This window comes from Canis lupus, chromosome 12 (genome assembly GCF_003254725.2).
Source record: "Canis lupus dingo isolate Sandy chromosome 12, ASM325472v2, whole genome shotgun sequence".
In the NCBI taxonomy this organism is placed as follows: Eukaryota; Metazoa; Chordata; class Mammalia; order Carnivora; family Canidae; genus Canis; species Canis lupus.
This window is the reverse complement of record NC_064254.1, coordinates 40,073,398-40,099,899: the sequence shown is the minus strand read 5'-3', so window position 1 is coordinate 40,099,899 and position 26,502 is coordinate 40,073,398. Positions and strand designations below refer to the sequence as shown.

The 26,502-nt window shown below is 33.4% G+C and overlaps 1 protein-coding gene and 1 long non-coding RNA gene across 7 annotated transcripts in view; one reads left to right on the top strand and one right to left on the bottom strand.

Moving 5' to 3' along the window:
* The window catches only part of LOC112658599 (pleckstrin homology domain interacting protein), a 131,716-nt gene extending 111,050 nt beyond the window's left edge, over positions 1-20,666 (top strand). For 3 of the 5 annotated variants that reach the window (XM_049092268.1, XM_025444821.3, XM_025444823.3), the window contains 8 exons: positions 605-674; positions 1,014-1,064; positions 1,325-1,474; positions 8,024-8,176; positions 9,243-9,406; positions 9,861-10,120; positions 10,619-10,816; positions 15,171-20,666. In XM_049092268.1, coding sequence (XP_048948225.1) covers positions 605-674; positions 1,014-1,064; positions 1,325-1,474; positions 8,024-8,176; positions 9,243-9,406; positions 9,861-10,120; positions 10,619-10,816; positions 15,171-15,808 — 1,684 coding nt within the window. In that variant the 3' untranslated portion in view covers positions 15,809-20,666. Of the gene's footprint in view, positions 1-604; positions 675-1,013; positions 1,065-1,324; positions 1,475-8,023; positions 8,177-9,242; positions 9,407-9,511; positions 9,582-9,860; positions 10,121-10,618; positions 10,817-15,170 lie in introns of those variants that run through there. The other 2 variants (XM_025444822.3, XM_035697757.2) reach the window with 2 other exon arrangements.
* The window catches only part of LOC118350437 (uncharacterized), a 39,081-nt gene that overhangs the window by 6,110 nt on the left and 6,469 nt on the right, over positions 1-26,502 (bottom strand). The window contains exon 1 of one of the 2 annotated variants that reach the window (XR_004804228.2): positions 1,007-1,049. The exons of the other annotated variant lie outside the window; for it this stretch is intronic. This is a non-coding gene — a long non-coding RNA (uncharacterized LOC118350437). Of the gene's footprint in view, positions 1-1,006; positions 1,050-26,502 lie in introns of those variants that run through there. 2 annotated transcript variants of the gene reach the window in all.

Genomic DNA, 26,502 nt, shown 5'->3' with positions numbered 1-26,502 from the left:
GGAAAGGAAGAGTGGAAAAGCATGCATTACTATGAGAATAAAAATGCTGTTAAAAATAGGAGAGGAAGAGGGTCTGGGGAATGAAAATTAGATTTGGACAGGTGAAATTTTAGATGATGGTAGGAATCTCAGAAGACTCCAACAAATTATAGGAATTTAGAATTCATTTACAGGGATAAACTACAGATATATAAGATTATCAGGGTAAAAGCTATAGTGACAAGGGAAAATGACTAACAGACAAAATTTTAGGGAATAACTAAACATTTAAAAGTGAAAGGAAGAAGGGATTAGAAGACAAGACCTATATTAGCTTTCCCTTGTATACTAAGGAATGAAAGAAGGTGTCCCCCACACACCAGTGACATGAGCAAAGACTGGGAGGTGAGAATTGGGTTTCATGCAATGAAATAGTCCAAATTGGAAGCTTCTTCTAGAGTAGGGGGCAGGGGGCAGATGGGTGGATATAAAGTTTTGGGAGTCAACCAATGAAGAAAACCTTCAGCTTCAAGCTTTATCTTAAAATCCGGTTTTGGTAACATTTAAAGGGGGAAAAAAATCTCATGACTCTAATCTTGTATACTGACATTTCTTTGTTATTTAGGGATCAGACTTGTTACAACTTAATTCCACTGTACAATTCAATGAAGAAGAAAGTTTTGTCTGACTCTGAGGTATTTCATGTTTCCTATTTCATCATTCAGACTACATTGGTTTTTTTTCTATACATAAAAATTTGCATATAGTAGTTTTCAGATAAATGCTGTTATGAAAACTGTTTTTGGCTAATGCTATAGTTTAAAGAAAGTGGTCCAGAATTTTCTTGTTATAGTTATTAAAAACATTGTGGGGGACTTTCTACTGAGTCAGTAAAATGTTCCAGCATATACATCATGGGTTTTTCAAAGTGTAAAGGTAATAACTGGTATATAAACAGCTGTGATAGACTCTTTAATAAAGAGCATAATGAAATTTAGAATGTTTAATGACTCTGATAAATTCTTACCTCAAAGGAAGAAGAGAAAGATGCTGATGTGCCAGGAACTTCTACCCGAAAAAGAAAGGTAAGATACTGTTTTAGCAAAAGTACTTTGTATGAGTTAAAAAGTATTAAAAGCATTTTTTTAAGTCTTAGTATTTTTAAGACAGAGCAAGTATTAACTTCCAAATCAGTTTTCATCACAATATGGTTTTCAGAACTAGGTAAATGATATTTGCTATGATTTGAATTCCTGTTTATTACCTAATTATATGAGATTGCATTAAAAATAAAATTTTACCTATAAATGTTATTTTATTAATATATTTGAAAATTTCATTTTAGGACCATCAACCTAGAAGAAGATTACGTAATCGAGCTCAATCTTATGATATTCAAGCATGGAAGAAACAGTGTCAAGAATTGTTAAATCTCATATTTCAATGTGAAGATTCTGAGCCTTTCCGCCAGCCAGTAGATCTCCTTGAATATCCAGTATGTATTTTTGGAAATATTTTCTTTGCTTGTCAGTTTGCTATATATCTCACACATGATAATTAGCCATTTAAGTTGTTATAATGATTATTGTTTATTTCTTCATTATTAAATACATGTTTGCCTCTATTTAGTTATATGGAGCATCTAACTCAAGTAGTGTGGTATTTAAAAAGAACCCCAAACTGATATTGAGCAGCCCTGGTGGCTCAGCGGTTTAGTGCTGCCTTCAGCCCAGGATGTGATCCTGGAGACCCGGGATAGAGTCCCATGTCGGGTTCCCAGCATGGAGCCTGTTTCTCCCTCTGCTTGTGTCTCTGCCTCTCTCTCTCTGTCTCTCTCTCTGATGAATGAATAAATAAAATCTTTAAAAATAAAAAATAAATAAAAAGAACCCCAAACTAAGACTCCGCAAAGAATTGGGTTATAGCTCCAGCTATCCCTTTCACCAGTTGTATAACTTTGAGCAAGTCATTTAGTTTTTTCATCTAAAATTTTTTTTTATAATTTTCTTCCCCACACTAACTCTAAGAATTTATTATGGCAGTTACTTAGGAAACAAGAATAATACCTACCGAACCTTCCCTACAGGGTTATGGATGGAATGAGAATACAGTAAAATAGTTTTTAAACTATAGCAGTATATACGATTGCAAAGTAGCATTATTATATTTATGGAATTCATGGTAGGAAGATTGAGTAAACCGGATTTGAGTATTTATTTTTGCATTTACTCTTAGCAATCTAAATATTGCTTAAAGTGACTTTTTTTATTCCTTTATTCAGTTATTAAAGGTTGTGCAGTTTAGATAACCATGGTATCATATGAAAATAAAAATGAACTATAAGAGATCATGACCCAGATATGATATCCTCTGAATTCACTATCTGTTTTTTATGTATGTGTTGTAATTTGCAATGATGAAAATAGAGCAATTTCGTCAATAGATATATATCATAAAGTGCCTTTTTTTTTTTCATTTAAAAATCAAGAAATGTGAAATCTTGAATGTAAAAGATAAGTTTTTAAGTCCAGCAATGTGATAAACTGGGCTAATTTGAGCACTATGCTCCAGAAAACTCATAGAAGAATTGAGCTAATACTATATAGTACTCTGGTTTTCAATTCTCTTTGGTTTTGGAACCTCTGGATTTCCCTTTGTTTCTTGTGAATCAAGCAATGTATTTTAGAAAATGTTACAATTTATCTAGTACTTCCAGGTATTTTTATATTCCTATACTTTTCCACAGAAAAGAAGAGCTAGATAAAAGCTTTAATGGGTGCATCTCATGACTACCTAAATAAAATCTTCAATCAAAAAAAAAAAAAAAGCTTTAATGTTTGATTCTAGAGGCACAAATATAACACTGTTTATAGGCAAGAGACAGAAAAAGCCATGTGAAGAAGAAAATTGGAACTGAGATCCCACCAGGACTGTTGAAAGACTTCACCCTCAATGAAAACACTAGTATCATTCCCTCCATGAGGAAAAATATTTCTCTGGTGCTCCAGTGTCAGGAGAGAAATCTCCCTAAGCCCACACTGTGCAAGAATTTAAAGCCCAAATTTACACTACCCTTGTATGTAGGAATTCATCAGAGGTAGAAACAAACAGTCCCTAACCACAGGTTTGTTAACGATAAAGGAAATCGCAAAGTATATGAGGGAGTGATTCATCATCTATACAACAGAAGCAACAAATGGAATATTAACACTCTCTCCCTCAAAACTTGACATAATAGATTATTTCTGAAAAACTGTATCAAATCTAAAACACCAATGACTTATTTAAAGCACCTCCAAGAAAGAAGAAATCAATTAAACTTCGACTTATCATTTTGGTTTAAGAGCTAAATAGAGGGATAAGAATCATAAGGAAAAAAAGACCTTACTTAAGGGTCGGGGGGAGAAATGAGGTGGGTATTTTTTTAAAAACTTAATAGAATTCTGAAAATAAAATGTAAAACCATTGAAATTAAACCTTCAGAAAGATTAGCAGATGTGATAGATGAAAAAAATTCAGAACATAACTTACAGGAATTTCAGCGAGAGAGAGTAGACAGAATGGGAGAGGGGTAATATTTGAGGAGTTAACAGCTGTAGATTTTCTAAGGTTGATTAACATTTGACAAAGCATGACTCCTGACCAGGATATATATGAAAAAAATCTTTACCTAGAATAATAGCAAAAAATCAAAACTCTGAGGACACAAGAAAAATGGTAAAGCAGCCACACAAAAAATATGAGTGAGACCTATTTTCATGACTCTGCATAGTTATGCATCTAGAATCTAAACATTAAGGCTTATATCTATCTCTTCCTTTCTAGGGAAAAGTCCAGAATACAAAATTATCTGCTTATATATATGCCATACATATATATATACACACATACACATATATATTCAATATCCAAGTAATTATAGTTCCTGTCAAAGTGTTTAGTTACCTTAAGAGTCAAGGTTTCAGTCTTTGGAATATCTTTTTTTTTTTTAAAGGCCATTTACATGATTTCATTCCACAGGAAAATATGAAATCACAATTTTCACTTTATGTTTACCCTTTATATTACACTATCTTTTTTAAATTTTTATTTTAATTACAATTAACATAGAGTGTGGTATTAGTTTCAAGTATATAATATAGTGATTCAGCACTTCATACATCACCCTGTGCTCATCACAGTGTATTCCTAATCCCTTCTGGTAACCATTAGTTCTCTATAATTAAAAGTCTGTTTCTTACATTGTCTATGTCTTTCTCTTATTTTTTCCCCATTATTTATTTATTTTGTTTCTGAAATTCTGCACACGAATGAAATCATATAGTATTGGTCTTACTGTGACTGATTTATTTTGCTTAACATTATACTCTAGCTCTATTCATGTATTGCAAATGGAAGTATTCATTCTTTTGTATGGATGAGTAATGGTCTGTGTGTGTACCATTTCTCAATAATGCTGCTGTAAGCATATGGGTATATGTATCTTTTTGAATTAGTGGTCTTGTATTCTTTGGGTAAATACCTAGTAGTGTAGTGTATAGTATTGGGTAAATACCTAGTAGTGTAGTGTATAGTATTGGATCATAGGGTGCTTCTAATTTTTAGCTTTTTGGGGAACCTTTGTAATGTTTTCTATAAATGCACCAGCTTGTATTCCCACCAACAATGCATGAGTGTCCCTTTTTCTCTACATCCTCACCACCTATTGTTTTTTGCGTTATTGCCATTCTGACAAGTGTGAGATGATATCTCATTGAAGTTTTGATTTGCATTTTCCTGGTCGTAAATGATGAACATCTTTTCATGTATCTGTTGGCCATCCGTATGTCTTCTTTAGAGACATGTATGCTCATGTTTTCTTCCCATTTTTAATTGGATTATTTGTTTTGTGGGTGTTGAGTTTTAGAAATTCTTTATGTACTTTGGATACTAACCGTTTATTGGATGTCATTTGCAAGTAACTTCTCCCATGCCGTAGGTTGCCTTTAGTTTTATTGATTGTTTCCTTCACTGTGCAGAAGCTTTTTATTTTGATGTAGTCCCAGTAGTTTATTTTTGCTTTTGTGTCTCTTGCCTCAGAAGACATATCTAGAAAAATGTTGTCATAGTCGATGGCAAAGAGATTACTGCCTATGTTCTTTTCTAGGATTTTTATGGTTTCGGGTCTCCTATTTAGGTCTTTAATCCATTTTGAATTTAATTTTGTGTTGACACTAGTATATTTTGCTGATTTTGTATGTATTATAAATACCTGAGCAATCATTAAAAAAATTTTAATAGGGAGTTACAGTCATAAACAATACATAATCAAATAAAGCCTATTCAAGTGACCCACAGGAAAATTGAGGAAAAAAAGTAAAAACAGAACAACAGAGAACAATGAATGAAGTAACAAATGTAACTGAAATCATGCAGTGTGTTTTTTGGCCACAATGGAATCAAACCAGAAATAAAGAAAAGTAGCAGGAAAATCTCTAATCCCTTGATTGATAACTAAATAAATATGTTTCTCAATAATCTGTGGGATCAAAGAAGTCTTTCAGGAAATAAATTGAACTAATAAATAACAGTGAATACAAAATACCAAATTTATGGGATGAAGCTAAAACTATGCAAGGAAATTTACAGTACTAAATAGTACATCAGAAGAGAAAAGATCTCATATCAGTAATCTATGCTCTCTCCTCAAGAACCTAGAAAAATAAAAATAACCTACTGTGAGCAGAAGACAGGAAATAAAAAAGCAGAAATGAATGAAACTGAAAACAGAAAAACAATAGCAAAAATCCATAAAACCTAAAGCTGGTTCTTTGAAAAGATCTACGAAAGTGGTAAAGCTCCATTAAGATTCACAAAGCTAAAAAAAAAGACACAAATTGCTAATATCAGGAATGCAATTTGGGATATCATTACAAAACCTATAGATACCAAAAGGATAATAAAGGAATACTACAGACAACTTTATACATACAGATTTGACCTCTTGCGTGAAACGGACCAATTCTCCAAGTGCAAACTACTTTGTACTTTACCAATTCTCAATAGTACAAGCTATTACAGCTCACCCAGTATGAGATAGATCATTTGAATAGCCCTATAACCAGTAAGGAAATTTAATTTGTAATTAAAAGCTTTCAAAAAAGAAATCTCTTAAGTCCAGATGTCTTTACTGGATAATTGTACCAAATATTTAAAGAATTAACACAAATTCTACATAGTCTCTTCCACAAGATAGATAAGAGACTACTTTTCCACTCATTCTATGAAACTAGTATTACCCTGATATTAAAACTGGACAAAAAAAGTATAAAAGAAAATGCAAATATTCTTAATAAAATATCAGCAAATAGAATTCAACAATATATAAAAATTATTTTATACCATGACAAACTGGGTTTTTTTCCAGGGATGAAAGGCTCATTCAGTATTCAAAAATTAGTCAGTGTACTTTGTCATATCAAAAGAGAGAAATTACATGATCAGATCAGTTAATGCATTTGAAAAGGCATTTGACAAAATGCAATACCCATTTGTTCTAAGAATGTACATGTTGGCTATGATACAGTCAGCATTGCCACAGGAGGAAATAAGTATGGGGCTTAGAAGGAAATTTATTGTGCTCACAAGTCCCAGAATGTTGTCATTGAATGACAGAGCCACAAAGGAAGCATCAGGCTTTGGTCCAGTGGCAGAAGATGGGAGTAAGGGAGATGCTTAAACAGAGCCTTTATTGGGATTTCTATGAGAAAGGCAAGGCAGAGCAGGGTAAATACTTTAGGACTGGCTAGTTGAAATAATTTCAGTGGGATTTAGGGCATAGAAGTGGTCTCAGGATGTCTGGCACTTGGCCTTAGGACAAGTCAGGGCAGAGGAAATACTGGCTTGGTGGGTATTAGATAAAGAGATAATTGGTTAACATATGAAAGTTGTGTCCTTAGTGCCGCCCTTTGCTATCTGTAAGAATTGGTTGGTCCTAAGAGGGGCAGTCTCTCCTCAGGTCTGTAAGGAACCCAAAAAATGTCAGGGCATCAGGAATACAGAAAATAAAAAAATATAATTAATGTAATTAGCCCTATGATGATGGAAAGATGCCAAATACTGTAAGAAATAATGTAAGAAAATAACACCATTAATGATAAAAGAAAAAAAAAACTTCAGGAAACTAGGAATAAAGGGGAACTTTGAAAGCTTGATAAAGAAGGTCTTTTTCAAAACCTACAGCTAAGTCATGTTTAATCATTAAAAAAAATTTCCCCCCTAATACTAGGAACGAGGCAAAGATGCCTGTTCTCACCACTGCTATTCAACATAAGTCAACATAAGACTGCAAATTCTAGCCAATGCAAGTAAGGTTAAAAAAAAAAAAAGAAAAGAAATAAAAGCGATATAGATTGTTAAGAAATAAAACTGCCTGTTTGTAAAAGGTTATCCTCCTATTTGCCTTAGGGTCAAACATATTTGATTATAATTTAAACTTGATGGTGCAAACTGAAGCTATATTTTGGAAAAAAAAAAAAAAGTTACCTACCACAGGGCTATGTAATAGCCTTTTTGTAATAAAGTTGAGGTTACTAGAACTCAGGCCTCCACACAAATGGGATAGATACTAGCATAGTTCCATTGTTTTTATCTCCTTATTTTAAAGTCACAATTATATTTCAGTGAGTAAAAGCCTTTAGAGTTCAAAGATAATATAAAATTTTGGATTTCTTACACCAAACTTTGTTAGTTGTAGTGCTGAGTTTTTTCAGTACTCTTAATCCCCCTTTTCCAGAACAACTCTACCCTTTACCTTTTCTCTAAGAAAAAGAAGCAGAATTTATTAGGTTCTTGAATGAGAAAAATCCTGTGTTTACTGCAAGAAAGGGAGAGGACATGAAAAAAATAAAAATTATCAGAAAAAAAGCCTTGATGAGGAAAATAAAGGATTATTAATAATTCTAGGACTTGTACTCATCACAGAAATTGTATATGAATACCTGTGCTGAGTAGTAATACTTTGTGGTAGTGATGTTAATAATACCACCTGCTTTTCTTCTCTTAGGACTACAGAGACATCATTGACACTCCAATGGATTTTGCTACTGTTAGAGAAACTTTGGAGGCTGGGAATTATGAGTCACCAATGGAATTATGTAAAGATGTCAGACTTATTTTTAGCAATTCAAAAGCCTATACACCAAGCAAAAGATCAAGGGTATATAATTAAATTGTTTTTGTGTTTAGATTAAATGAAATCAGTAGAAAAGTAGGTTAAGTAGCCAAATGTTGCTTTAATTAAAATTTAGAGCAAAATTGATTTTCTGTTATGTTCTTAATGGTATTCCTAGTGGAAAAAAAGAATTCACGTCTATTTTTTTTCCTTCTATAAAATAACAATGATGTCACTAATGTTTAGGAATGGTTACTTTTCTTAAACACAACTCACATACATATTGTCCTGGTATATATTTAGGGTTATGTGGGCTTGACTTTTCCAGCTGTGTTCTGCATTAATGGAAAGGCATTTTTGTGAATGATTTATAAAAATGAATAAAGTTATAAATATCATTTTCTCTTTGGGCAAATAAGACCCCACAAAGGGATGCTATATGGAAGTGAAATGAAAAAGAATAGATGCTGGTCCTAAGTAGCAGTGGAAAAGAAAACAGGTTCAAAACCTCAGAGATAGGGATGCCTGGGTTGGGTGTCTCAGCGGTTTAGCTTCTGCCTTTGGCTCAGGCATGATCCCAGTCCTGGGATCCAGTCCTGCATCAGGCTCCCTGTATGGAGCCTGCTTCTCCCTCTGCCTCTGTCTCTGCTTCTCTCTCTGTATCTCTGATGAATAAATAAATATTTTTTTAAGAACCCAAAACCTCAGAGACAGTTTCAGTGTGACAGAGTTCACGGGAATTTTGTCTACATGAGCCATCTGAATTGATATTAGGCTTTTACTTTAAGAATCTGGGGCTGCCTGGCTAGCTCAGTCAGTAGAGCATGCAACTCTTGATATCAGGGTTCTAAGTTTGAACCATGTGTTGGATTAGAGAATACTTAAAATATTTTAAAAAAGAAAAGAATCTGGAAACTTGGAATATTTCTAATCTAAATATAAAAATAATTGTAAGCAGCTTTAGTTTTACTCTTCATGTAAAGAGATTGGGGGAAAGTATTGTTCAAATTGTTAAAACTACTCGCTAGTAAAATACTCTATTTGTATGTTAATATTTACTGAACAAGCATTTTCCTTTGAGGAATGTTTAAACTTTTTTTTCTTACCACAGATTTACAGCATGAGTTTGCGCCTGTCTGCTTTCTTTGAAGAACACATTAGTTCAGTTTTATCAGATTATAAATCTGCTCTTCGTTTTCATAAAAGAAATACAATAACCAAGAGGAGGAAGAAAAGAAACAGAAGCAGCTCTGTTTCCAGTAGTGCTGCATCAAGGTATTTGATTTCTTTTAAAAAGCATCAACTGATCTATAACTTTGTAATCTAAATGATAGAACTTGGTGTTTTTTAATACTTCCTTTACTATTCCCTATATTGCAGAATGATATATTTGACATGCAAGTTCCTAAGATGTGGAGGATTTTTAATCTTTTAACTAAAGCTATACTAGTGTAAGTGCTTAAATTCAAACTGCTAAATCTATACAGTAAAACAGCATTTTTAGGATAGTGATGGCATCATGCTTTCTGTCATATAACTGTAGCATTTATGGCGATCCTTCACTAAATATTCACTTTCAAAGGCTCACAACCATATGAAATCCACTACAAATCTCATATTTTAACATATTTCATAATAGTACAAATATTGAATCCAACAGTATTATTAAACTATTTTATTCATCTACATAAAGGTATAAGAATGACTAATGATACTATTTTATTTACAGCCCTGAACGGAAAAAAAGGACGTTAAAACCCCAGCTAAAATCAGATATCTCTACCTCTCCATTCTCTACACCTACACGAACAGTTCCACCAAGGCATAATGCCACTCAGATAAATGGTAAAACAGAATCCAGTTCTGTAGTTCGAACCAGAAGCAATCGAGTGATTGTAGATCCAGTTACCACTGAACAGCCATCTACTTCTTCAGCAGCAAAGACTTTAATTTCAAAAGCTAATACATCTGCAATGCCAGGGAAAACAAGTAAGAATCAGTTATAGTTTCTAAAGTGAAGTATATATAATTTTCAAATTTAAGCTTTTATTTTGCCAAGTAAAATATACTGGGTTTTAGTAAATTCGGGCAGAAAGTGGTTTTGCTCTCTTTATTGTTTTTGCTCTTTTTTGTTTTCATTTTTAATAAGAAAAAATTGAGATTTAGAAATGTCAGTGTAGAGTAATGCTTAAAAATGGCAACTCTGATCCAAACTGCCTGAATTTAAATCCTGGTACCCAGACTTGGTAATAATTTGCCAAGTTGCCTTTATAATCTTGAGGTAACTTGTTAGTGTCGAAAAGATCTGAAACTGTTTTTCCTGTTTAAAAAAGTAGATTTCCTGAGGAAACATTAAGCAACCCCGAGGTTTTATCCTTTTGGCTAACTCATGTTAGAAGCAATCCCAACCTCCTTGTTTGTTTTTAGGTTAAATAACTCTTAGCTTTTAATTTTGTGTGTGTGTGTGTGTATGTGTATGTGTTTTAGTTCTAGAGAATTCTGTGAAACATTCCAAAACCTTGAATACTCTTTCAAGCCCTGGTCAATCCAGTTTTAGTCATGGCACTAGGAATAATTCTGCAAAAGAAAACATGGAAAAGGAAAAGCCAGTCAAACGTAAAGTGAAATCATCTGTACTCTCAAAAACATCCACTCTTACAAAGTCATCACCTATCATTGAGCAAGGTAAGGTGTTCTTTGTATCTTCCAAGATACATAGTACATATTTCTTTAAAAATGATGCTTTTTGTCGGAGGTAGCATTTATATCCTCTCTTTATTAGTATGCTCATTTAAAAGGCACATATTCTGTACTAGTTGATAGATTCAGTGAGACATCTCTTGATTTGTAGCTTTGTGCCCAAAGCAAGCTCTGTTGTCATTAAACTTAAAAGCCATGAAAACCTTGCTATATGGAAATGAAAACAAATTTTAGAATCAAAGGCTTTTATATTAAATAGTTCCTAACTTCATTATTATACCACCTTAAGTATATTCAAAAAGTTTAAATTAAATTGGATTTAATTAACCCAATGTAGCAGTCTTTACTTATCTAGAAAAATTAAGTTCTTTTTCAATCACAAAATTCAGCACACTGCCCTTCCCTAAATAGTAACTCATCAGAGTTGTCTACAGAGTTGTCTACAGCCCGACCACTATTTTGTGATACAACTTTTAACCCTTTAGAGTTAAGCTTCCAAATTCTTTCATCTGCATATTTTCATTATAAAAACTTTATGTTTGAAAGATGGAGAAAGTAACTTACATAATACACCCTGTGACATGTTAAAACAATTATGGCTTGTTGACAGTAAGCAGCTCAAGAATAAGCATTTTGTATCATGACTTCCAAAGTATGCGTAAACAATTTCCTCTTCAGTTTTATTAGAAACCTCTCAAAATTTAATTTTTCAACTGAAACATCCTTTTTGATTACTGGCATTGGAATCTACCCCCCTACATAAGCTTAAAATCAGGGAGTCAGCTGGCCTTCTCTTCCAGATACACTTCACAGTCGTTAGTTTCTTTTACTAATGCTTCCTTAATATCTCAAAAATCCATTCCTCCTATCACTTCTGTGTTCTTAATTCAGGCCTACATAATTTCTCAACTGAACTATTATCTTAGTTTCCTAACTTGTCTTACTGCCTCCATTCTCAACTCTTCCACATTATGCAAAAATGATCTTTCTGATCATTTTGCACTCTGGCACATGTTGTGTGCACGCCCATACAATACACACACACATCCTTCCCTGCTTTCAAATGATATGTGAAGTCAGTTTCAATGTTTTTGCCTTTTATATAAGATTCTTCATTACTTGGCTCCTGCCTAACATTCCAGCTTTCTTTACTTTCTCCTCTTTTCTTTTTAAGATTTTATTGACTTACTTACTTATTTATTTATTTATTTGAGAGAGCAAGCAGGAGAGGAGGGCATGGTGGGGGTAGAGAGAAGCAGGCTCCTCACTGAGCAGGGAGCCTGAAGCAGGGCTCAATCCTAGGACCCTAGGATCATGACCTGAGCCGATGGCAGATATTTAACCGAGTCACCTAGGTATCCCATTCTTTCTCCTTTTCATATGCCACCTATCCTCTACCACTTGAAAGTCACTGAAATACCATTGCCCTCTTCTTCTTTCTTTGGAATGTCTTTTTTTTTTTTTTCCAATTTAATGGTTTCCTATTACCTTTCAAGTCTTACTTTGAAATATCATCTACTCCAGGAAGCTTCTTCTTGAGTCCTTCAGACAGAATCAAGCACTTCATCTTTTATTTGCAAGAACACCCAGTTCAGCTTTTTGTGGCAGTTAGAGTATTCTTTTTTACATGTGTCTATATCCAGTAGAAAAGAACTCTTGTCTTTACTTTCTCTAATCACCTGTACTTAGTATATAGTGGACAATAAGTATTTGAATAATCAAGCAAATATGCTCGTTTGGGCAATACATGTACAGAAGCAAATGACTTTGTGTATATGAGTGTTTTATATTTTTATATTACTCCTTTCTGAACTAAATTAAAAATTGTATATATGGGCATCCTGGGTGGCTCAGCAGTTTAGCGCCACCTTCAGTCCAGGGCGTAATTATAGAGACCCGAGATCGAGTCCCACATCAGGTTCCCTGCAGGGAGCCTGCTTCTCCCTCTGCCTGTGTCTCTCCCTCTCTGTCTCTCATGAATAAATAAATAAAATCTTAAAAAAAAAATTGTATATAGTATATTTATAGGCCTTGCTTCTGTCACTTTGAACCCTACAGAAATTAAATGCATAGAGTAAATTGATTCTAGCATTATGTTGGGGGGGACGAGTCCAATAACCAATTTGATTTACATGTTTTGAGTATCACAAATATATGAGTTACCAGTACAGTATATAAATATGACTAGCTAATAAGTCATTATTATGTAAATATTGATACCTGGATTAATAGAATCAAGAGGCAGTGCTGTCCAATGGAAATATAGTATAAACCATGACAAGCATGATTTAAGTTTTCTAGTAGCTACTACATGTAATAATAACAGGTAAAATTACCAATTTTAAGAATTTATACTATTTAATCCATTATATCAAAATATCATTTCAGCATGTAATCAATATTTCAAACTATACATACTTAAATTTAATTAAAAATTCAGTTCCTCAGTTGCATTAGCTGTGTTTCAAGTGCTTAATAGCCACATGGTTAGTAACTACCTTGTTGAGCAGCACAGATCAACATAAAGAGAGCTACCTTTGTTCTTAACCTTTTTTAGTTTATGTATTGCTTTGTAAAGTTGATGAAATCTGTAGTTCTTTACCCAGAAAATGCATATAGGCGTATTAACACAAAATTTGGACCATTTCAAGACATTCATGGAGTCCTTGAAGCCAAGCTGTAGAATTTCTATAGTGGGTGTATGGACTGGAAATTTAGAATCCTTGTCTTAGTAGTCTTAATGTAAAACAAGATATATAGAATCCTCAGGTTAAGTATATAGAATCCTCAGGTTAAGTATAATTGTGTGTTAGAAAATACTTTTTTCACAAACACACAAGCACATTTCTCCCCTGCTTCCCTACCCCTTATTATACTAGAAGACCACTAAAGAAAATTATTTGTACTCTGTGGGTCAGGAAATGACAACTTTGCCCTTTCCCTCTGCTTCTGGCTCTGACCACTTGTGACCTTGATTTTTTCCTTGATATACATGAAATATAAATTAAACCTATGGCAAAAAAAATACCATTTTGAAGAAGCATTCTCTTTAAAAGCAGTTTTCATCTCTCTATGGATTTCCTCTAGAATATTATATTGCAGGATACCCATCACAACCAAACAAAAAAATCTGAGAACTTTGAAGGAAAAAGTGATAATACATGTCTTCATCTGATAGAGTAATAGCATTTTTTTTTTCAACACAGAGGGCAGTTCATCATGATGGAGATCCTGTAGATTTAGAATTTGATCTTCAGAATTTTCTGATTTTTTTTTATGAAGCATAATGGCCTTTATCATGGAATTTGTTACAATTATAATGGTGGCATACATAATAGAGTTGATTGATACATGGAGTCAGTACACTTATGATAATAAATCATTTGACATTCAATTGCACAAGGATATAGGACTGTTTCAAAGAGCTTGTGAAGAAAACTGCTATTTAGTTGTTTATTTAATCCTTTTTAAACAATTCTGAGAACATAGTTCATGACCAAGAGTAACTTTTTTCTACTCTTATAGTTAGGGTAGGTGAAGAATATCAAAGGCATGGTGGTTTTTATGGAGAATAACTGATGTAAATTATTCTAGTAGGTGTACTCTGAAACTCCTTATGTGGTAGGATTAAGAGAGGAGATCCTTTTTACTTCTGAGGGACTTAAGGAAATATTTAGACTATAAAATCTTCTGTGATTTTAGAGAGGGTATGATGATCACATCCAAAATAGACTCAAATAAGATTTAGAATCATTCCAGTCTTGATAGTTGCTTTTTATTCCATCCCTAACAGGAAATAAATGATTAGAGGTAAGTAGAAGGGGATTGCCAAGTTAAAATGTCATGGATTTTATATAAGGTCATTTTCCATAATTGAACTGCTTAAAGGTGGTAGGAGTACAGAAAACTTTTTAATGAGGTAAACAATAAAGTTCTTTGTGGTTGCTAAGCTCTGTACAAATACATAGGGTCATTTTGTGTAATGGAAAAAATGCTTTTATATTAAAATGTGTAGTAAAGGTAGTAGTGGAGTAAGAAGCCTTGGCTAATCCCAGCTCTATCATAATTTACAGTATTGACAGATTATTTGCTCTGAGTTTCATTTCCCTCATGTGAGATCATTAATGACTTCACTGAGGATCTTTTCTCCTCTGTGAGTTTTCAGTAGAAAATAATGCTATTCAACTATTAGCCTTCTGCTGGTTCTTTTTCTCATTTTAGTAAAACAAAAATTAGGATTGCATTGTTACCTAAGTATAGCAGTGTTTTTACTGACTAGTTTGAGGGTCAAATTAAAAAAGCAATTCCATGTATTAAGTGTGCTGTTGTTCCTTTTTAGCAGATTGTAAGAACAATGCTCTTGTACCTGGAAGCATTCAAGTAAATGGCCATGGAGGGCAGCCATCTAAACTTGTGAAGAGAGGACCTGGAAGGAAGCCTAAGGTAGAAGTTAATACCAATAGTGGTGAAGTTATCCACAAGAAAAGGGGTAGAAAGCCCAAAAAGCTACAGTATGCAAAGCCAGAGAATTCAGAGCAAAATAATGTGCATTCAATCAGAGATGAAGTAGTTCCTTCTTCAACATGCAGTTTTCTTTCTGAAACTAATACCGTAAAGGAGGATTTGTTACAGAAAAAAAGTCGTGGAGGCAGAAAACCAAAAAGGAAGATGAAGACACAAAAACTAGATTCAGATCTCATAGTTCCTACAAGTGTTAAAATGCTAAGAAGAAGTAACCGAAAAAAGCCAGATGATCCTATGGATGAGGAAGAAGAGTTTGAGGAACTTAAAGGCTCTGAACCCCACATGAGAACTAGAAACCAAGGTCGAAGGACAGCTTTCTATAATGAGGATGATTCGGAAGAGGAGCAGAGGCAGCTGTTGTTCGAAGACACCTCTTTGACTTTTGGAACTTCTAGTAGAGGACGAGTCCGAAAGTTGACTGAAAAAGCAAAAGCTAACTTAATTGGTTGGTAACTTGTACCAAAATATTTTACTTTGAAATCATAAAGCAGGTACAGTTAAGGAATACGTAGAACTAAGGCTTCTGCTTCCTTGCTGCTATGGTGGATTAGGGAATGTTATGATTTGATTTGCAAAAAAAAAACAAACTTACAAGACACTTCACTTCTTTAAATGAATATATATATATATAAATATATACATATATATTTTAAATGTTTGCTATTTATTGCCCTTAGATAGGTTATGCATTTCAACATTCATTTCATTCACTGTTCGAAACAAAAGAAATTGAGGACCTATAATGAATTCCCAGTTTATTTCTGGAAAAGACAGTTCTGCTACACTCTTAAGGAGCATAATATTCCTAGTGATAGAGCATTTCATGTTAAAATGAATTATTTTTGACCAAGCCAGGTACATTTCTATTGATACAGAAGTCGTGCCCCTAGGAAGACAGATGTTATCAGAGTAGCAGTAAATTAAGAAGTGTGTTTCCTCTAAAGATAAATATAAAATTCCCACCATTTGATACCCTAAAAAGTTTAATTTTAATTATAGAATGTTCATCTACAAAGAATCTAGACAAGGCTTTTGCTGTATTCCATTTCTGCCAAACGTAAGAGAAAATGTACTGATGAAAAGGAAACATATCCACATTGGAAAACATTTGACTGTCTAATTTTTCAGACCTTGATTCTTATATCAATCACTCAATCTCTGTTTATTGTGCCAAAGACTGAGAATCAGTGCAGTGGAAAGCCTGTTTTTGACTGTCAGGACAGCATACACTTTTCAATATTGGAAAGGCTATATATTATTCTAAAGAGCACGTTATTAAAAAGAGTTATGCTGAGATGTATCTTTTTTTGGTACTTAATAGTAGAAAATAATGCACTGGTGGGTCCTTTGACAGAGATGTTTTAGAGAAAATGTTTAAGTGGTTAAAGGATTCAAGGAAAATACAGGAAAAAGGTATGGGATTTGATGTTTACTTGTTGATCTGGATTAATGTCGTTTCTAAACTTTAGACATATCTAATAGGCTAAAATGACTTACAAAGAAATGTGTCTGTGTGTGTATGTGTATATATTGATAAATGGGTATAATTAAATATATATACAAACACATACTTATATACTATTACCCAGGTATAAATTCTTTTTTCAGGATTTTTTAGATAGTGGTAGAATAAAAATAATTTTAAAATGTCATACTTTATAGTTTAATTTTAAGGGGAAGATTGGTTATTTTCAATTATTAAAGGTTAAAATAGGCCAAATCACTTTTTATGCAATCATGTTTTATACAGTGGTCTCATTGCACATTGTGTTTTTTCTGCACTTTTTATGGTATCCTTATCACGCTGGTATGTCAATATACACCCTAAAGAAAAATTCCATTTAATGATTGTGCCTTGTATTCTATTATTTTTTGCATCATTAGTAAAATTAAGTTGTCTATTGTAAATGATAACTATATGACTTAGGAGAATGTATTGCTATATGTACTGCTATGGAAAAGGAAAGCAGTTATTTATTTGTTTATGGTACAGTTAGTTATTTTATACCTTAAAAACCAACATAAATACCATTTCTATTGTTTGAAAATTATTGTCCATTTTTTAAAAAGTTTAAAGAATGTAGTATTTTCTGAGGACTGGTATGGTACAAAAATGTAACCAAAATTTTCAGATACTACATTTTTAAAAAGTGAGGATGGGAAAATGTGTATCAGCATGACCCTGATATAGAAAAATAAAGTCTTTAATGGAACCTTGGCAAAATACATTACATAATCATTTCTTATTTCTGGTAGGGATAAATGTCAGTCATTTAATTGTATTGAAGAACAATGGAAAGTGATGCATTTGGGCTTTTTTTAGATCATTTGTAACTAAATTTGTACAGAAATCCTCCCGTGAAATTAAGTAAACCATTTTCCAGATCTTAACTGGATTGCTGTGATTTTGCAGTTGAGAAATAATTTCAAATTTTTCAGGTTTTTTGTATATTTATTTTTTTCTAACAAATATATTTAACTATATAATTAAAATTCAGTAGTTAAACTCTTCATAATGCAGAAATGGATGGCTTGGTTGTATAGTAAAATGAGTCAGTTACACCATTATTGAGAATAATGTGTATGTTTGAGATTTAAGTCATTAAAGTAATGTGTTGCTTTTGAAGGCAATCTATTTGAAACATGTAATTTCCTGATGTTATCTGCATTGTGTTGGAAAAAAATAATAGGCTATATATAAATCCATTTTTGTAAAAGTTATGTGTATAGTTTTAAGGTGTGTACAGAAAAAGGAAGAGCGTACACAGTCTTAGAGTGGAGTATACCTCTAATATGATGTATGGATTAGCAAAGAAATGATTATTTACCATCTTAACTGCAACAAGTAAATGTATTGTTCTGTTCTAAAGACACTGTATATTTATGACCTTATTTGGACATCATTAGACACTGGTTTCTTAGTAAAGCAAAAATGACTTGGATCCAGATTCTTTGTAATTGAGACACTTAAAATTATGTATTAGTAATAGCAGATATATTTAGATTTTATATTTTTATAATTTAGCTTCTATACATGCAAAAGTTGAATTGAGAAATTTAAGTCATTGCCATATTTTTGTTTTGTTTGACCAAATATCAAAAATATTGGAAAAGTATCCTCTTTGAGACAGTGACACCATGTATGTACTCTTCATAGGGCAAAAGGAAATGTTGACAGTTGTCATAGGTGAGCAATAAAAGCTTCAAGTTTATTGAAAGTTTCAGAAGTATAACTTGTTACATACATGGAAAATATAAATCAATTTATATATTTTTAAGTACCTAACCCTAATATTCTTTCCCTCCACCCCAGCAGTCTCTAGTCCTAGTCAAATGAAAAAATTATAAAATGTTGCAAATGAGCAGTTTAAACATTCAGTCTAATTACAATCTCACAACTGGGCAATATATATATAGCTTCTTAAAATTTTATCCTTTGCAATCTACTAATATGTCATTAGACTGGTTTCTGCATAAATTTATGTACTAAAGATTTGTTGGTCTTGTTTCCATTGTTTTTATTATTGGCACAGCTTCACAAATTTGAAGACTATTGTCTAAGACTATTATTATGAAAGTATTTTCCTCAAATTTAATTAGAATAACTAAAGGATAATTGTGAGCTTGATCATGTCACATCTGAAATAAAAATTTGGCTGAATTTAGTTAACACTTGGAAATGAATTGCAAAAGATAGACTAGTCTACTAAAAGATCCTCATGCAGCAGCAGTGTGTTAACATCTAGAACTGCCCATTATCTGTAGTGTGGTATATTAATCAGACATTTTAGCAAATGTATTCAAATAACTTTTTTGCTTATGTGATATTCACAACTTTTACATGTTTTAAAATTTGACTTCTAATACACATTATAGTAGTATTTAATTCTAGCATTCCATTTTGTCCATAAATACCTATGTATCTCTCACATGTCAACTGGAAGCAATTTTGATTATCAATTTTCTATTTAATGAAAACAAATTGTTATTCTGAATGTTTTTGTTCACCTGAAATTTATTTTTGAGTAGGTTGAAAGGACCAAGATACTTGAGTGTTTAAAGGGCTTATAAGCGTTCTCCTTATATGCAGGAAACACTTGATTTTAAAAGTCATAAGAGGGGAAGTAATTTTATGTTCCATGAATTACCCCCCATACTAAGAAAGTATTTAAGAAAGTATTTTTTACATAAGAGGTTGTGATGTGGTTTAGTTATGTTTAGGTGAGAATTTATTTTCCTATTAAAATTAGAAAAATATACCTTTACTCCTTGCACTTCTCCTCAGTTCCCCAAATTTCCAAGTGATTTGAACTAAATACTACATTTACTAAGAAACTACTTATGTTCTTAATTATACTGAGCTAAGCACTACAAATGATGTTTTGTACTATGTACAGTAGCCAAGAGGTCAAATTGAGTCAGAAGACTGTAACTACCACTTTTGACGCTCTAGAGATAAATCTTGTACACACTGCAGTAAAATAATTAGAAAATATTATGCGCTATAAATATATATTATTTTTAGTTTTGATAGCTCTGTGTTGAAATACTTTTTTAATGCAGATAAAATCATCAGGAAATTAACCTTTATATGGCACAAACCAAATACATAATAGTGGGTGGCTATGAGTTTCTACATTTAAGGAGCTAAGAATAGGTTTGAAATGATATATAGTACACATGATATGATGCAGAGGGCACACACATGCTCATTACTTTTTAAGATTGTGTGTGTTGATTAATCACGATAAACTATTAATTGAGGCAAAAATACAAAGTTACATTTTTGGACCATATTAAAACTGCAAGAAGATGAGGTCTTCTTAAAGATCTTTTAGAAAACTTAAATCCTGTCACACGATATTTAGACGTGTAGAATGTAGCTCAATTTTTTAAAAGTAACTGACCTAGAGGGTTAAAGTTGAAACTGACACATTTTCAAAAATTAAAATTATACTTATTTTGTACAGAAAACAATGTTAAACACAAGCAAATCTGTTGTATGTAATAAGTAACACAGAGTTTAAAGACAAATTATTTAGCTTTATTGAGGTTTTTGTTTTTTCCTTCCAGAAACCTGGAATATCATGTTATGAACAGCAGTCTCACATCAGAATAGCAGTGCCCTTTCTTTTTGTACATATTGATTGGACCTTTCTTTACTGTTATGTGGACACTTTCTATGTTAGTTTTGATGCATAATTCTTTGAATCCTTTTATACAAACTAGAATGTATGTGTAAGAATTCCTGTCCCTGCAATGTAGTAACTACAAACTTATTTTTAAATAAATAGAAAACTTGTTTTTCTAAGCTATTTTGTAGAGCCTCCTGATTTATTATTATTATTATTATTATTATTATTATTATTATTATTATTAAACAGTACGGGGATCCCTGGGTGGCGCAGCAGTTTGGCGCCTGCCTTTGGCCCAGGGCGCGATCCTGGAGACCCGGGATCGAAACCCACATCGGGCTCCCGGTGCATGGAGCCTGCTTCTCCCTCTGCCTGTGTCTCTGCCTCTCTCTCTCTCTCTCTCTCTCTCTCTCTCTGTGACTATCGTAAATAAATAAAAATTAAAAATAAGTAAATAAATAAACAGTACATGATTTCATCAGGCATTGTACCAAAGAAGTTATTATGTAAATGCACTATTTAGCAGAATGTTAAAATAACCTGCCAGTTAAAGGATTGTGGGTACCCTAATTCCAAAATAACCAAATGTTGAAAATAGGTCACTTCCTTTTTTAAGATAATATTTGTGAGAGAACATGTGCGTATTAGAAAGGGGAGGAGCGGGGGGGGGGGAATTTCAAGCAGAGCCTGGCTTAGAATTTGATCTCGTGACTCTGAGATCACAGCCTGAGCTGAAACCAAGGGTCTGTTGCTTAATCGACTGAACCACTCAGGTGCCTCAAGTCTCTTCCTTTTAATATACACATTTAATAAAACAATTTTACTAGTTTACGATGTGCAAGTTACTGTCCTGGGTGATAAATATGATATTCAGGTATTTCTAAGATAATTCAAAGTTTTTCAAAATGTGAAGTAAAATTTCTGCAAAAAAAAATGGAATGATGAAAAAGGTCTCTTGTTAAGCAGTTATGCAAAATAAGATTGTGAAGGTATTGCTGTTTTCCTAGAAATGTGTTCAGATGGGGCATACATTTTCAACTTCCTAAAAATCCCAATTTTAGTATAAGGAATACATAGGCTATAGTAAATGATAATTCAAATTAAGTAGTTAAAGGGGTGACTTGTACTATCAATGACCATTTCTCCCTAAGAAATTTTGTTTAGGGCAGCCTGGGTGGCTCAGTGGTTTAGCGCCACCTTCAGCCCAGGGCATGATCCTAGAGCCTGGGATCGAGTCCCATATCAGGCTCCCTGCATGGAGCCTGCTTCTCCCTCTACCTCTCTCTCTTTCTGTTTCTCATGAATAAATAAAATCTTTTAAAAAAAATTTTTCTTTAAATGACTGTATAAGTATAAAATTCTAAGTTGAGGAAAGCAGTAAACATTCCCAGGGTACCATTTTTTTTTCTCTAAGCTGATACTAATACCAAGTATATATTTACTTAGGGAGCCAGTCAAGAAAAATTCATTTTCAGTAACCAGTATTTACTGGTTTCTCTTTTGTAATAACAACTTTATGTTCTAGGCTGTTTTCCTGTTGTTTAAGGACAGTAAGATTAAAAACCAAAGCACAGGACTTCTGTCTCTTGTACTTATAATCTTTTTGCACTTAACATGTTTTACTCTATGTTGATTGCTCTTGGGTTTGGGAAAAAAAACAGATTCAATGAAATACCTTTCTGCCTAATTAGCTAGACATGGTGGCAGCAGTGTAATGGAATGAACTAGGCTGAGTTGAGTCATCTCTTTTAGCTTCACTTTCTTCATCTGTAAAGTTTAAAAAGCAATTAGATAATCCGCAACACATCCAGTTCATTTCAAATAGTCACAGGATTATTTCTCATTTGTATATTGTCCCCTGTAGTTGTGGTTCAGTTTTGGCTTCTCTGTTTAGTCCATAAATAAAATAATGCTATTGTATAACTTTTAGGTAAGCTGTATATTGTCATGACCTAATTGTGAAGCGCAAGACCTTCTGCACCCTTAGAAAAGGAAGTTTTGAGTTGCAGTATTTGTTTACTGCTAATAAAAGGTAGAAGTTTGGTGATTTTTCCCAGGGCCCTCTGGGAAGTCTCAAAGGTAGTTTCTGTGTAAAACACATCTTGAAAAAAAATTTTTTTTAGGACTCAATTTGGGGAAAGCAAAAGTTTCAGAGGAGATTCAATCACTTCATTAAGACAGGATCATAAGTGCCTGAGAATGTAGTTAGTTTCCCACTTAACAGAAATGAAATAAAATATTTAAGAAGAAACAGAGAAGGCAGAGCAATTTCAAGGAAACACATCTTTCCCCAGTAGGAAACTTCTTTCATTTTGGTCTTTGTTTTAATAATCAAGGACATTATAAAGTTAAAACAAAGCCAAGCAAATTATTCTGATGAGATATGGAAAATCTATCTGAGCAAATTATACAGAAGTTGAGCAATTTAGTCTTCTTTTGAGGCCTTTAAGAACAATTATTTTAATGGAGAAAGCCAAATTCTAGTTTGGTACTGACCTAGTCCTGAACAGTCAAGTTTTCACACGCTCTTCCCTCTCCTCTCCTTGCTTCTGAATAACTGCATCAAAGCTGGGGGATTTTTGCCAAATTTTTTAGTACATTTTGTAAATTTCCTTTTAGACTCTGCTAGATACTCAAGTTTTACATATTTTGGAACAAATAGACACCTCAGGACAAAACTCTTTGTCCTAGAAAAACAAACTCACTCTGTTATCTTGATACTTAATTGTATTTTTCTGGCAATGTTTGTCTCAGCTACATACGTTAAATGCAGATTTTAAGCAATATAATTATTTCACTGAGAAAATCAAAGGAAAGGAATTGAAAGCTGTCATGTGGAAGCATCTGCAGAATAGCAAAGCTCATGAAAATACATAACTATGAAACCTTAAAGTTGCAAACATAGTTAAATACATAACCCAAAGATAGCCATCCATAGTATTATAAATAAAAGAAGCAACTGTAAATAAAATTACTCTAAGTGAGCAGTATTTCAGTATTGAATCTTATATAACAAGTAGGTACCCAATGATTACCCACTAACATTAGTCCAAAGTCTGAAGTTACCTGAGGATCTTGGAAATTCTATTCTAGCTGACATCCTATGAAACATAATTACTATTACAAAAACATTTATCAGAATCACAATTTGTTTGAAGACACTTTATATTTTTATTCTAAATACTATGTAAGTAATGGTAGCTTATCTAGTTAGTAGACCAGCATGAGAAATTTAAGGGCTTCAGATTAACTTGTCTTTTAAACAAACCCAATCTTCATTTTAAAAATAAAATGTATCCTCTGAAACTAATATTACATTATGTTAATTAGTTGAATTTAAATTTTTTAAAAAGGAAAAAATATTCTTGGATTATACTCCATACTTATATAGAAAAGACAGCCATTATTTAAATTAAGTAACTTTAATAAGCAAAATTACTAAATCAGCTTCATTTGCCCAAAGATTTTTAATTACATAAACTAGGACTTTTTTTTTTTTTTTTTTTTTTTTAGATTTTAGTTATTCATGAGAGACACACAGAGGCAGAGACATAGGCAGAGGGAGAAGGAGATTCCCCACGGGAAGCTTGATGTAGGACTGGATCCCAGGACCCCGGGATCACGCCCTGAGCCAAAGGCAGACGCTCAACTACTGAACCACCCAGGTGCCCTGCACTGTTTTTTATACAGCAAGCTTATTTGTTAATTGTAGTTTGGTATCCAGTGAAATTAGGTCGCTCTATTTTTTATAGTTTTATTTATTTTTTATTTTTTTTATTTTATTTATGATAGTCACACAGAGAGAGAGAGAGAGAGAGAGAGAGGCAGAGACATAGGCAGAGGGAGAAGCAGGCTCCATGCAGGGAGCCCGACGTGGGATTCGATCCCGGGTCTCCAGGATCGCGCCCTGGGCCAAAGGCAGGCCCCAAACCGCTGCGCCACCCAAGGATCCCAGGTCGCTCTATTTTATATAATATGGCTCCTCTGATTACTATGAGAGTTTAATTAGTATTCTTTGGTTTCCTAATACTGACAGAAAAATACATTCCAGACAATCTTTAAAGTGGTCTAAGTGAGGAAGGCTGACTAAAGTTAAAAAGGAAATAGGTCACCAGGGGGATTAGTGAAATGTAGTACCCGTGAAAAAACAAAGCTGGGACCCCAGAGTCTTTAGGATAGAGCTCTGTCTGGAAGTAAAGGGGCCATATATATTTGTTATTTCTCTGGGTAAATATGGCCTTTATAGTTTTAATAGGGTTATCTTTATATCATGGAAACAGCACAAAGCTTGATGAAATTATCTGTTTCATAAATTTGGAGGTAGTGTTTTAGCTGAGTTCACGAAGTCCTTTTCAATGACTTTTAGATTTTGGTTAAAGGTCCCACTCAGATCAAGTACACTTAAATGTTAACTTGTGGATTTTGTCCAGTAGAGTTAAAAGTTGTTTCTGTTCATTGGAAAAAATAACTACAAAGTTATTGTATTGGTCAGTAAAACATTAACCAGTTTTGAATCAAATTCAATGATTTACCTTCCTGTGAATGAGCCATACTTCCTTCCTTGAAAGCATCAATTTTTTGAAAACTGGGCATTTAAAATAATATAGTGATTGGAAACCACATTCTCCCTGCCCAGGTTTTTTCAAAACAATCTTTGTAAGAGATACTAAAAACAATCTTTCTTATAAAAACAAGTAGCTCACAAACATTTTAATTTTTTTAGTAAACCTTTTTTTTTTTTTTAAGATTTTATTTATTTATTCATGAGAGACAAGAGAGAAAGGCAGAGACATAGGCAGAGAGAGAAGCAGGCTCCATGCAGGGAGCCCCATGTGGGATTCAATCCCTGGACTCCGGGATCCTGACCTGAGCTGAAGGCAGATACCCAACTGCTGAGCCACCCAGGACTCCCAGCTCACAAACGTTTTAATGTAAGAGTCCCAGTTCAGGGGCATCCAGGTGACTCAGTTGATTATGTGTCTGCCTTCTGCTCAGGTCATGATCCAGGGTCCTGGGATTGAGCCCCACATCAGGCTTCCTACTTAGTGAGAGCTTTTCCCTCTCCCTCAGCCTGCCACTCTCTCTGCTTCCCTGCTTGTGTTCTCGCACTCTCTCTAGGTCAAATGAATATATAAAACCTTAAAAAAAAAAAAAAAAAAGGCTGGGATGCCTGGGTGACTCAGCGGTTGAGCGTCTGTCTGCCTTTGGCTCAGGGCATGATCCTGAGGTCCTGGGATCGAGTCCCACATCAGGCTTCCCGTGGGGAATCTCCTTCTCCCTCTGCCTATGTCTCTGCTTCTCTCTCTCTCTGTCTCTCATGAATGAATAGATAAAATCTTTAAAAATAAAAATAAAAACAGTGCAAAACTTGCAGCAAACGAAGTTCTCTCCCTTTGCAGGCATGCTGCTGAATGAACAAATTCTAGCTTTTTTCTAACCATTCTGACCATGTCTTTTCTGGCTTCTTTTCACTTAAATATAGATTTTTCTATCTTAGTTGTCTTTGCAATCTACATGTACTCAAGTGCCAATACATTAATTAAACTAATCGTTAATACACTAATCAAACACTATGTGCCAAGCACTGTCCTACATTCTTTACATATAGTAGCTCTTTCATTTATTTTTTTCAAGATTTTAAGTAATCTCTACACCCAATGTGGGGCTTGAATTTACAACTCCAAGATCAAGAGTCACATGCCCTTCCAACCAAGCCAGCCAGTCACCCCCATATAGTAATTCTTTTAGACTGCAAAATAGTTTTATGAGTTAAGTACAATTATTATTTCCATGTTACCTTAGGGAAATTAAAACACACAGAGATTAAATAACTTGCTCTTTACTCACAAATGAGTTGACTGGACAAATGAGTGATTTCTATATAGAACATTGGCACTTCTTTCTAAGATTGGTCTTATTACAAAAGGCCATTACATAAACCACCAAAAGGGCCTGCTTGTACTACCCATGATCATTTTCTGATAACTTGAGTTTAAAAAAACCACCAATCTG